This window comes from Toxotes jaculatrix, chromosome 7, assembly GCF_017976425.1.
Source record: "Toxotes jaculatrix isolate fToxJac2 chromosome 7, fToxJac2.pri, whole genome shotgun sequence".
In the NCBI taxonomy this organism is placed as follows: domain Eukaryota; kingdom Metazoa; phylum Chordata; class Actinopteri; family Toxotidae; genus Toxotes; species Toxotes jaculatrix.
The window spans coordinates 12,267,685-12,280,417 of record NC_054400.1 but is presented as its reverse complement, the minus strand read 5'-3'; the positions used below and the strand labels follow the sequence as shown (position 1 = coordinate 12,280,417).

At 39.7% G+C, this 12,733-nt stretch overlaps 2 protein-coding genes across 5 annotated transcripts in view; one reads left to right on the top strand and one right to left on the bottom strand.

Moving 5' to 3' along the window:
* Positions 1–353: 353 nt before the first annotated feature.
* Positions 354–6,683, bottom strand: LOC121184040 (probable gluconokinase). 4 transcript variants are annotated; one of them, XM_041041399.1, is made up of 6 exons: positions 6,636–6,683; positions 5,509–5,592; positions 5,128–5,158; positions 4,942–5,028; positions 2,674–2,717; positions 354–2,045 (listed from the first exon to the last, which is right to left on the bottom strand). In XM_041041399.1, the coding sequence occupies exons 2-6, from the start codon at positions 5,544–5,546 to the stop codon at positions 1,673–1,675; spliced, it is 573 nt and encodes a 190-aa protein (XP_040897333.1). In that variant the 5' UTR covers positions 5,547–5,592; positions 6,636–6,683; the 3' UTR covers positions 354–1,672. The 4 variants fall into 4 exon arrangements, with proteins under 4 accessions (XP_040897333.1, XP_040897332.1, XP_040897336.1 ...); XM_041041398.1 differs by having other exon boundaries at positions 6,367–6,660; XM_041041402.1 differs by having other exon boundaries at positions 5,128–5,152; positions 6,367–6,660.
* Positions 6,684–7,610: 927 nt separating this feature from the next.
* frmd3 (FERM domain containing 3) overlaps positions 7,611–12,733 on the top strand; it is a 46,980-nt gene continuing 41,857 nt past the window's right edge. The window contains exon 1 of the mRNA XM_041042439.1: positions 7,611–7,715. Coding sequence (XP_040898373.1) covers positions 7,611–7,715 — 105 coding nt within the window. The remainder of the gene's footprint in view (positions 7,716–12,733) is intronic.

Sequence of the window (12,733 nt, the reverse complement as noted above, 5' to 3'; positions counted from 1 at the left end):
ATCAATACAGCTGGCTGCAGAATGAATGTCCACCGGTTAATTGTCCTCTAAACCAAACTGAAACAAAGTCATACAACCTTGCAAGTTAAATTCACAGGGATAAAGAAAAAAAGGTTTATTTTCTGTAGATCTGAAGTGATTAGCCGATAAATCCATTGCTCTACATAAACAAGGAATCGTCAACTATTGTACTTTGATTTTGAATTTGTCTAAGAAATGAATTCAACTTGAACTGTGAAGATTTGCTTCTTGCTTTTCTTTGTCACATGATTAAAATTAAAATCTTTAGGTTGGCTTTGAAAAGTTTTTCAGACCAATCAAAAAACAGAAATGGCACTTTTAACATCAGAGCATTTATTTCAACTATTAAAGATCAACATTTGATGATCAGACATATCAAGCAATGGGAGAATGTCACCTCAAGCTTTAGGAAACTGCAATTGACATTTTAGTCATAAATGAAAATGACTGTTAGTTGCGGTTTTAATTCACAGTGTTATGGAAATGTCAGCACATGATGCAAATATTTAAGTATAACATCAAAATAAAAAATAAATAAAATCTAAAACGCAGGATTCCAAAACTTATAAAATATTCAACCAAAATCATCACCAGTTCATTTTTATTTCATTAACCTGTGCCAGTGCAATTGTCAATCAGTTCAACACAGTGTCTACAAAGCCAAGAAGCCAAATTTCCCTTATAAATATTGCCGGTCTCTCACAGACATGGAACAAAATAAAAATGAGTTGATCTAATCGGTAAAAAACCTTTATACATTTTTTTTCATGATCACGTTAAAAAATGTTTACTGTTGACTGCTCTTCTGATTTAAAAATGTTCCCAATGCATTTGTCCATCATAAATTCTTGTCTGTGCAGTCAAACAGATGTTATTCCACAACAAAATGACTGTGAAAACATTGAATCTTCACAGTGCAAACCTTTATAATGCTTCCACAATCCTCTTCATAAGTTTATAACCGACCTATAATCCAAACTCTCTTCAATGTGAATATCTGGCCTTTTTCTTTGTTGCATTTTATTGAAAGTTGCTGTCTCATTCACAAAAAAAGCCCTTCTTGGTCCCAATGTCAAACACTCTGTTGTATATATTAGAATGGCACTTAAGACCATTAAGTTTTCCGCTAACAAATTGTTTTCAGAATCTCTGTGATTTTACACCACAACAGCAACAGTGATTTACTTCCCACCTTCACTAAGAGATGAACTTTGGATCATGACAGGATTAAAAGTCCACAGTCATGCTATAGCAGTTCTGAGAACGTCCACTTAGGCACAGTGGTGTTCTGAGCTAAACATTTTGCTGAACATTTTGACAATATCTATCAGGCCTCTTCCCATGGTCTTTGGCACCAGTTTAATCTTGCATTTTTGTGAGTAATGCTTTTCTTCTTGAGGTTGACTTCCAGCAATGTCTTTTGCCCTGTCTTGTCTGTCACGCCACCCTTTGTACCCTTTGTCCTAACTACTGCTGATGTGTTTAAGCTTCATCCTATGGGCACAATGAATGTCTGTAAAAATTTCATGGCAATCCATCTAGTAGGTGCTGAGACATTTGAGTCTGGACAGACCAACATTGCCATCCCTAAAAAACTGAGAACACTTGAAAATATGATCATGATGGCCTCTTTTTCAGTCAGCTGCGGTGGTTACAGCATCACTGGTGATGACTTGAGGCTGAAAATGTGCTTTTCGACCTCTGTGGCCAATTCAGTAATGCTCCTCCTGATGTCCAGTGACAACACATTCTCCTCATCTAATGGAGGCTCTAAAACATCAAATTGGGAACGCAGCAGGTCTGCTTTCATGTAATGTCCCCTCCGGGATATCACCCTCTGGTAAATGAGATTGTAGTCACCATGTAGGAAGAGAAAAAAGACACTGGGAACGCTGGGAGGCAGGATTTCTTGGTCTGGATCGGTAGAGAAAGCGAGGGCTTTGGACCCATAGAGCAGAATCTGCCTGTAGTGGCGCTTCAGAGCAGAGCATACCACAAAAGCATCAGAGCCTGAACACCTTTCTCTGGGGTGGAAACACACACAGATGTACAGATAGTTAGTGAGGGCAGAAATGAAGCCTGACATATTATGTAGACAACAAAAAAATGTTTCAAAAAAACGCGGGCAAACAAAGTAAAACTAAACAAATGTAAAGTGAACTCTAGTCACAAACAGTGAAAGTGAAGAAAAGGAAGAACACAAGGATGATGAGATAGAGAAAAATAAGTGTGACTGAGCGGAAGTGTTAAGGAAAAGATGTCTTTGATGTTGCAGCAGACGTTTTAAGAAAGAGATAGCACACTTTTCAATTCTCCCTCACCTCTCCTCTACACTCTCACTCACTTAATCTGTATTCACTCTCCCAAACTGTCTTTCCCTGCTCCCTGGTTTTCATCTCAATTTTCAAAACCATCTTTGATATTTTTGATCTTTTTCGACAATTTCACGCCTGCATATCCTTACCTCGCTCCTCTGCTCTTCGGCTACCCCTCACTCTCTAAACCCATCATCTTTTTCCCTTTCTCTAATTAAAAACTATTTTGTGTTTTACATGTGAGGGTGTGTGTGTGCGTAATAATCTGTATGTGTGTGTGTGTATATGCAGCATTTATATGTATGCATGCACATGTAAGAGCTTTGATTATTCTTACCTCTGAATTACTTCATGTAGTTTGAGAAGCCAAGGAAATCTGTCCTGGAGAGACAAACATCATCATCGCCGGTTATATTTTTGTTATAAACAGCTTTAAGATATTAGATTATGGTGACAGGAGGTTTAGTTTTTCTTTGTAGATTTATCATTGTCTACAGAGGCAGCTCTTAACCTTTTAAAGAAATGTTCAAGGGCACCCTAGGGGTTAAAGTGCCAACTGTGAAACACACCGTCTCCTTTCTGCTTCCAGCTGAGGACCTCAGTGGCATGTCACTCCCATTTCTTTCTCCTCTCATTTCTCTTATTGTCTACTGTAATTTTTGGTTGAGAAATAATGCAGCTTAGAATCTCCTCCAAAATGTAAATAATATTATGAAGGAAAATAAATCTTAGTAAAGTTTCTCTTGCTTCAGGAAAGCAAAGGAAGGCACTGTCTCACTTTTGAGGTAACTATCATGAATACAGATTCTGGCCTTGTCCTTTAAGACAAGAGTGTGGGTGAATCTAATTGCATAGACTCCTGGTTTCAGCATATCATTGGCTGTCAGAGAGGCAAGCTGTGCTCTACAGAGCATCACAGAGTGAGCTCAGCCTGACTGCGTCATCAGGCTGAAAGTTATTCTAACCCTATGAGGAGATGTTGCTCCTCTGAAAATACTACATTCAGATATGAAAAACATCTGAAAAATGTATGTGAAATCTGAAAAAGATAACTAGATTCACGAAACTATGGAGAAGTGCCTAGAGTGGATCTGATTATTCCAAGTTGCCAATATTTTGTGTTTTAATGGACTTAACTCAAAGAATCTAAAGAACCAATCAGGGATTCAAACAGAGACCAGGAAGGCAGACATGGCAGCACAAACACATCTTTGATTACACTGCAATTAGAAATAGAATTAGTCCTAAATTGGTTACAAGTGGACTGGAGTCATTTCTTCACACAGCAATGCCTTTAACATGAAGAGCTGAACTCAAATGAGAAGAATCACATTCCCTTATTTCCAGGCTTCTGAGCATGCTCATGTCCTGTTTGGTTATGCCAACCTCAACCTGCCAACTCTGATACCATCTTCAAAGACATATTTTTGCCACAGCCTGACGGTAATCCTGAATTTATATTTCCGCTTCACCTCATCATTTATTCTCGAACTACCAACTGTTGAGTATTTTTCAAGTATGCCAGAGCATTGGACAGATCAGGTCCCAGGGTAACTCTCCACCGCTCAGAGCAGATTTCTGAGTGGGAGGTTATCATCAGCCACCAAACACAGCTACCAGCCAAAGGCTGCCAAATGCTGGCTGCGCGGCTGCTCTGCCTGTAAGCTTGTATACTCATCTTTTGGGAGGCAGCCAGTCAATTGTTTGGAGGTCTCCCTTTATTTTGAAAGTCAGCATGGACAGGGAAAAGATAAATATTGAACCAATAAAAATAAATGACTCAACTGAATTGTAGGACTGTGGGTTGTTAGGAGTAGCTCAGTGTCCCTCCCTGCTGCTTTCACTGTCTGCTCTAGTGAAGCTCTCTACAGCTTCTTGTTGAACTTTCTTTGGCTGTAATTCTGAGAGAAAGACTTACTCATGACTAAAAAGAAATGGTGCATCACTCAACACACACACACACAAGCACACACACTTAGGCTGAACCCATCTGTGAGTGGTGCCTATCATGTTCAGTTTTTGTTGACACTGTCATAGAAGTGTATATTAAATTGCTGTAAATGCTTTAGGTCATAATTAGGGATGGTGTTGTACTGGACTGCATTATATACAGAAGTGACCTGAACAATGTACCCCCCTCATGAATGTATAATGTAGACTACTACAACACCACCTCGGTAACAAACATATAACTGAATTTATACATTTCTGACAATGTCAGCAAAAACTGGGGAGAATTATGTCAGAGCTGATGTATCACATTGCATTAGACTGTACAGGTATACCTAATAAAGAGCCCATCAAGTGTATTTAAAGGCCTGGTGCTCTTTGCAGTTGAGGTACACACTGTAAAGGGCTAGGGAAACTGAGGATTTATAGTAGGCTGAATGATTGGCACATCACATACATATATGAACATAAACCCTTCCTGTGCCTCATTAAACACACATTAAATACACCAGTTCTGTGTTGCAAAAAACAGAGAACCTAGTATAATTAAATAACCAAGTATAATTGTGGTCAGTGGAGTTGTGTGCTCTTCTTCTTGCAGGACATGAAGCAAGTGGTTAAAATCAACAACATTCTTTTTAAGATGTAGGCTGACCTTATCTGTGAGCGGTTCACCCCGAGCCATCTTCTCAACGTTCTCCCGTGGGTGGAAGTTATCCCCTTCATGCAGGGTCCAGCCCAGCTGATGAATGGAAACACACCAACAGGTGAGCAACAAGTAATGTGTGAGTACAAGCATGAATGGAGTGTGTGTAGAGGAGTGGGGAGTGGGTCCAGTTACCTTTTCTGAAAGAAAAGCCCCCAGACTGCTTCTGTATAAGAAAAGGAACAAAACTGAACGAATAAAAGTTTTTAAGTTACAAAAAAACTTGACATCTCTACTGCTTTAAGCCAAAGGTTTACTGTCATAGACATGCTATTGCTTAGAACTAAAATGACTAGTCGATTAATTGAATAGTGAATAGATCAACTAATTTTATATTTTAATAGTTGAGAAACTACCACCTACTAATCACAAATTTAAACAAATACCTAATTTATTTCCTCCAGAGCATTTACATTTCTTTCTTCATGTGACTTGGTAAACTTAAATATGTTGGATATATTCGTCTCAATGCGCTTGCACTAAATAAACAGATAGACAGATAGACAGTATGCATACTTTCCACAGCCTGAGACTCCCATTATGATGTAGATCATCCTGTCTGTGAATCTTCAGGAATCCAAAGGCAGGTCCTATGCTGACCTGGACAAAAGAAGAAATAGCACGTTATAACAGTTAACATGCTAAACTTCTCTTCAATGTCAACAAATCTTACATGTGATAACATCTCAACCATAGCAATATGTAGAAATAATATCAGTGCTCATGTAATGTTACCAATAGTAAAAGTGCTGATACCACTCTATAAAAATACTCCACAATATGTACAAGTCCTGCACTGAAAATATAAAAATATGTAAGTATAATTAGAAAAATTTACTAAAAGTATTAAAAGTAAAAGAACTCAACGCAGAAAAGTTAAAAAGCACAATGACACAACAATGGCATTTCATGAACAATGACTTTTGCCAATTATCAGAATAGTTGCCGAATACGTTTCTTTCAGTCAACTGTTTCAGCTTAAGTTGTGCATACTTCTGGGTAGTTTCATTTATAACATATAAGAACTCTGTGTGGTGCAAATCTTAATTTGCAAACTGACTAGTAACTGAAACTTGAAAAACCTGAATATTACCACTTAATAATACAAACTAAAAACTTATGACTGATTATTATAGATTAATACAAGACGTCACTGATCCTTGTGGGTAAAGTTCAAACGCCACCTATGAGTATATAAAGTAATTCAAATTAGCTCCCTCTTTACCGGCTACAACATTAAACTAATATTATTCTGATAATACTTTTGTACTGAAGTTAAATTTGAATGCAGGACTTTTACTTGTATCAGAGTACAAAGTCCCGGCGCCATTTGCAGAGAAAATACAGTAAATACATTCCGCCACTGGATGTTACCGTTATAATGAACCGGTGGTGTTGCCGTAGGGATCTTTAAGTATACAATCGTTAAATAATAAGAATACCCTGCACAGGTGTAGCCTACCACTTGCCATACTTCATTATTTCTGAGATGTTCAAACACCCTACAACTGTTTCGGCCGGTGACTCTGAGAATAAGAATTTATTTAATTCGATTTTAGCAAAACAAAACCCTCATAGTAAGAACTAAATAAATAAATAAATAAAAATAAAAACATGAAATCTGTCTGAAATGTCCGCTGAACCTGACACTCTACTGTCACTCCTGCACCATGGCCGCGGGTTGTTCCTCTGAAGTACGCGATGACGCAGGACGCACGTCAGCCACGTTCCCAATTAAAGGGGCCGCGCTCTGTTCGATAACGCGTTCAGATTACGTAGCAGCCAAATTGCATGTGACATCGTTACTTGTGAAAATCAAATAATATCACGGTTAGAAAAAGCTGTTTGCGTTTTTCGATCCCTTTGTGAAATACTATTAAACAATGTGATACTCATAGGTAGCACATAAATTAATGTGTAGCTGCACAAGTTAAAGGCAACGCTGTAAAGGTGAGCACAAGGTCCTGTTTTCTTCCACCCATATGACTGTTAAATACATAATTAATTCATCAATAGCCTATAAAATAATGCGTTCGGACAAAAGTTTGTTTTAATCACCCTTAAAACTTGGATGAACCCATCGCATAAAATCAATGTGTAAATATATTTTTATGATGAAAACATACATTTATTGTCAAAGGATGTATTTAAAATACCAAAGGGCAGGTAATTTACATTCAGCATCTGGCAGTCTGATACACGTGGGACCATAGCTGCAGTGTGAAGGTTCATGCTGAAATTTAGAAAGCGAGAGAAAAAAAGTGGGGGTGAGCAAGAGAGGGGGAGAGAGAGAAGGAGAGGGAGAGAGAGAGGGGAAAAGGGAAAAAGCCATCCTCCCTCATGTAGGTCCATTAGTGGGTAGGAAGGAGACGGATCCAAGCTCTCCTCTCTCCCGCTCTGTTGCATCCATCCATTCTCTTATCCATCCATCCATCTCTCCATCCATCCATTCATTTCCAAGGGCGTCACAAGGGGTGACAGGACCCGACTGAAAGGCACTTAAATGTATAGCCTGCGCGTGTATGCGTGAGTCCTCCGTGTCTGTGTGTGTGTACGTGAGCGTCCGGTCTGCCTGTGGATCCGCTGACATGAGGAGCTGAAACAGAACCGACAGAAGGATGAAAATGCTCCGGTTTCGCAGCCCCAGCATCCGCTCCATGGACCAGGAGATCCTCTGCACGATCCGGTTACTGGACGACTCCGAGATCTCCTGCAGCATCCAGGTAAACGAAAAGCCTCATCCACCTCATGCACTGTGTTGTGTGATTACTGCAAACAATCATGTGGACGCAGCAGATGAATTTCCTCATACGGGTGAATTAAAACTATTCACGTTCTGAGGTCGAAACAACAATGTATGGTCATTTTGTACGACTAAGGTCAGAACGTATTGTTCGTCTAGTTTCCATGCTGCTGTGATTTACTGGAGAGGTCGCCTGCTTTGCTTTATACTGCCTTTATGAGATATGTAGTGCGCGCGGAAGGGGGGGGGGGGGGGGGGGTTATATCCAACAGTGATCCCTGTATTTGTGTTGGGTCCACATGGAGAGAAGTTAGGATGGAGCTCCATGGGTGTGGTGGTGATAATACAAATGATAACAAGGACAGAAACGATTTCTGTTTCAGTTATTGATTGCAATCAGTCATGTGAATCTGTGTGTGTGTGTGTGTGTGTGTGTGTGGGTGTGTGTGTGTGTGGGTGGGTGCGCCTGTGTGGGAAAGAGGTAGGTAGACAGTTGTGGTTTATGCGTGTGCTCTCACTTCTGTTGTCTGCTCCACCACATAGTCTTCAGGTGTCCCTGCCCTACAGCCAAAAAAGTCATTCCTGTATATCACTCAGCTGATAAGTGGCTGCACTGTCAAGTTAAAACCAGGCATTTCTTATAAATTCTTGAAAAACAGACAGAAATACAGGGTTTTTACAGAAAGACAAGTTTTTACTCTAAACTGCTTGGAGAGACTCTAAAGTTTAAGTCCCCTGTATTCAGTATATAAACATTTTAATAAATGATTTATAACACACTAAAATGGAGTTGTAAGAACAGATGTGTTTATTAATGAATTTGTGATGTCATGTTGTGATCTGAGACAACATGAGGGACATAATAGATCTTTAACAGAATGACTCAGGTAGCCACAGTCCACAATCCTTTATGACTAATGATGAACTTCAACGCCCCCCCCCCCCCCCCCCCCCCCCCCCACTTCTTTTCATTGCTTTTTCTTTTCTTGTCAAAACCTGCTCAGTGTGGCAGCGAGTGAATGAAACAAGCAGGAGGATGTATTTCTGAGATGTTTGCATGTACTTAAACTGCTGTAATAAAATGTTATCATATGGTCAAGATCATGACCTGCTCTCTGCTCACGTTGAGTGGGATCAGGCTTTGAGCAAAAGAGTTGATCTGTGAGTTACAATCTGCAGCATAATAACAGGTGTTTTCTCTTTATCTTTTTTATTTTTATTTTGAATGGCTTTTGTGTTAATACTTTCCTAGAACTGCAGCTCTGGACTGTGGTTTTCTGATAAATTAGCCCGGCAACATTAGCAGTAGATCAGTGTTCCTGACCAGACTTGGATTTATAATGCAGGGGTTAATTTGAGCCCACAAGGAACTGATGCACAAGCCACCACCCTAAAAATGAAACCCAGTCAGTTGGAATACTGACATGAAAGGAATAAAACCTGATGATTGGATGCAGTTAATGGATTAGGTTTTAACGACTGACTCACTTGAGATCTAATTTTGAAGCCATTTTTGGCTGCATGAACAAAGGAAAATAGAAGTTTCTCTTGTTTCCACAAACAAATTATTGTAGATCCAGTTGTGTGGATCATGCCTGACTCCTGGGGGGTCTCCAGCCCTGAGCTAGAGCTGCTGCCAGACATGTAAAAGTAAAATCCAGTGAATCTGCCAAATTATGAATCAGAATTCTCATAATTCATTAATCACACGTTTGGTGCATAAAAACGTGCAGTGCTATGTTATATGGCTTGACATTTTTCTGTTCTATGAAATTCTATTCTAATACATCTTCAGCATTGCACCTAATCCTTCAAAGCAGCACCAGCTTGTTGACAACCCAGTGAGCTGAACAGAGCTGGGAGCACAATGAGTGAATTCAGATCCAAGGGGCACCTCGTTTCACTCTGAGCCACCTTCAAAAGAAGTTGTCAGCTGCCTTGTTGCCTGACCCTGAAAGAGTGAAAACACTCGCTTCATGTCAAACTAACTGTTTCGCTGATCTTCTACATGTACCCAATCAATGATTCACAGAACAGCATTAAGTGAACTGAGAGAAAAGGAAAGAGTCTGTTTCTTTGTGTTTTAGTGCTCACATGCATGTATACCTGCGTGCTTGTGTCTCTCAGTGCACAAAAAGTGTGTTAAACTCTGGGTACATGTCTGAGGACGTTAAAGTGTTCTTGCATGAGTGCAAGCTTGTGAATATGAAGGTGTGTCTGTGTGTGTGTGTGCTTTTAGCTGTGTGTCTCTGTATCTATGCATGATGAGGAAATGGACAGTTATATTTCTAGCTGAATGCATTTTCCAGGGCTTTCTTTAATGGCTTTGTGTTCCGGTGCTGAGTTGCTCCTTCCTACATATTTCATGACATCCTGTGCTCCTCATGCTACATTTCTGCTGCTCGACAGCACTTCTCCTCTTTCCACCGTATGGGGACTTCAATCTCTTACTTTATCTGCTTATTTTTTCCCTCTGCATTGTCGCTGTCTGTCTTTCTTATGTTGTCTGTTCTTCTTCTCTCCGTTGTACAGAATATGTAGGTCACGATGAGATGCCAGACTGGATTGAATGGCATCATAAAAATCTTGTGGTAAAATTGTTCTCAAATGCGTCACAACTGAACAGTTTTCTTAATATGAGTCTGTGATGACCTTATTTCCTTTAACTTTACTCTAAGGCATCAGTTCTTAACTTTACATAAAAGGCAGATGCATATTAGGCAAGTCCCCTTGGGGCAGAGTGTTTGGCACTGCATGGATAATCCTGACTGAAAGAAAACTTTAAAATATCTTGAAAAGCCGTGAAATAAATGTCATTATTTCCTGGGCAATAGAGAATGCAATTTTGCCTGCAAAATCGATTAATGGCCATTGCGCAACACGTCTCATTACTGCAACTGCAAAAATAACATCAAAGCCATTACTTGAACAGCACCTTTACGCAATGAGACAATTACTTTAAATTAAACATAAATGGCATTAGGACAAAATATAAAAGAAACGCAAGCTGTTATAAAAAAATATATTTAGAGTAAAATGAAATATAAAATGAAATGGAATGAAACAGAATAAACAGGACAATGAATATTACACAATGAATAATCCCAAATTTAATTTAATAAAAAGCTGTAAAGTTTTGAAAGAAGTGTTGCTTTAAATGTTACTGTATTATTTTCTCACAGTTCACACGCAGCTAGACAACACCAAGTGTGAGGTTCAGCACAAGTCCATCAGAATGAAAATGCGCCACACAACTCTTACAAAGAAATTGCAAGAGAACTAAAAATTAGGCTGCCATAAATACATAATCATCTTTCCAGATTATTCTTCATGTATATTTGTGTATCAGGGAAAGCTGGATCTGTTTTCTCTGTCTACATTCAGATGGATAACGGTGGTTTGGAAAAGATTTCAGGTTCTGGGTTGAAAGACATGATGACAACCAGCAGAGCATAATTGTTTTTAAGTTGTTTACTGTGACACTAAGAATAGCCTTACAGCAGAATATAAGACAGGTGGAGAGGATGTGTGTGTGTGTGTATTTGTGTTTGGGTATGTGGCTGTGTCTGTGCAGGTGTGTGTGTTTTGTATGTGTGTCTACAGCCTCGGGGGTTTGAGCGTATCCAGCCTGCTGCTCTCATGTTCAGTGGTAATGTTAAGTCAGACCTGCTGCAGGAGAGACACGTCAAGATCAATAGACAGTGACCTCCTCTGCTTTCAGCTCCTCTCCCCGTCATCATCCACTCGTTTCTTCTCATCCTCCCGTCTCTTTCTCTTTCCCTCTCTTGTCTCCTCCTTGCTCTCATCTGCTCATTCCTCCCTCTCCTGCTCTCTTTCACCCCCACTAATTCTCTGCTCCACTTTCAGCTTCATATTTACTCCTCTGACCACCTTTTCTCACTTTCTATTTTTACATCTCTCATCTATATCTTCTTCCTCCCTCTCTCCCTACCCTCTATCTCTCTCTTCCTCCTCCTTCTCTGTGACACATCATGTATAATTAAAGGAGATCACTGTTCTTCATGAGGCCAACATCAGTCAGTTGTCAGTGATGCGCTACAGAACGAGTGTGTGTGTGTATATGTGTGTGCACGTGCGTGTGTGTGTGTTTGGAGGGTGGGGTAACCATAGCTTGCTTGCATGAAAGATTTAAAAGTAGCCACTGAGCCAAAGTTCTGCAATTATGGACATTAATTCAGCTTACTTAGCAAGAAATTACTGCTTGGCACAAAAATAACCTGCAATAACTTGAAAGCTTGAAATATATCGTGATGATTTGCTCTGCTTCTATTTTTGTGCAGGTTACCTTATCAATACATCACTAACACAGACTAATTAAAGATGCATGTGGACACTGGTATTGTTTTTCACTGCATTTGTCTTTTACTCGAGCAGTGCGAGTGTGTGTGTAGCTGAGGTGGTGCAGTTATTTTACTTACCAGCTTCTGTTTTTTTTTTTTTTTTTTTTTAGTGGGTGGCTGTGTGCATGAGTGTGTGTGCATGTGTGTATGAGCAATGCTGAGGCATTGCTATTGTTTCGGCTGGTAGGCATTCTTTGGAGCAAGTTATAAATAGTATCAGTTTTCTATTCTTATCCCACTTGCCGGCGCCTCTTTGATGCTCCTCCGAAGATGACTAAAGAGAAATAATCCCTTTTTCTGACTTGTGCTTGCAACTGAGAGGAGCTAGAAAGAGATGAGATGGCAGGATAGAAGACAGGGAGGCAGGGACAGAAACATCAACAAAGAAATGGGTGAGGGGTAAAGAAAGAGAGATGGTTGATAAGACAAAATATAGGATGATATGGTGGGTTGCAATACGTGAGCTGTGAGAATGACAGCAACAAATCGGTAGGGTGTAGGAAGGAATAGGAGAGGAAACGAGGTGGAGCGACTGTGGAAAAAAAACAGATTAAGCAGATTAAAACATAAAACAGATTTGAAATGAGACTGGCAGAGCGGGCGGATTTTACAAAAAAAGAAGACAAGGTAGCGGCAG

Coding starts and splice junctions, on each gene's coding strand:
- LOC121184040 (XM_041041399.1), bottom strand. CDS start 5,546: ATGATCTACATCATAATGGGAGTCTCAGGCTGTGGAAA. Junction 5,029..5,127: donor GGGCTTTTCTTTCAGAAAAG/GTAACTGGACCC, acceptor TCCATTCATCAG/CTGGGCTGGACCCTGCATGA. Junction 2,046..2,673: donor CTACATGAAGTAATTCAGAG/GTAAGAATAATC, acceptor TTTCCACCCCAG/AGAAAGGTGTTCAGGCTCTG.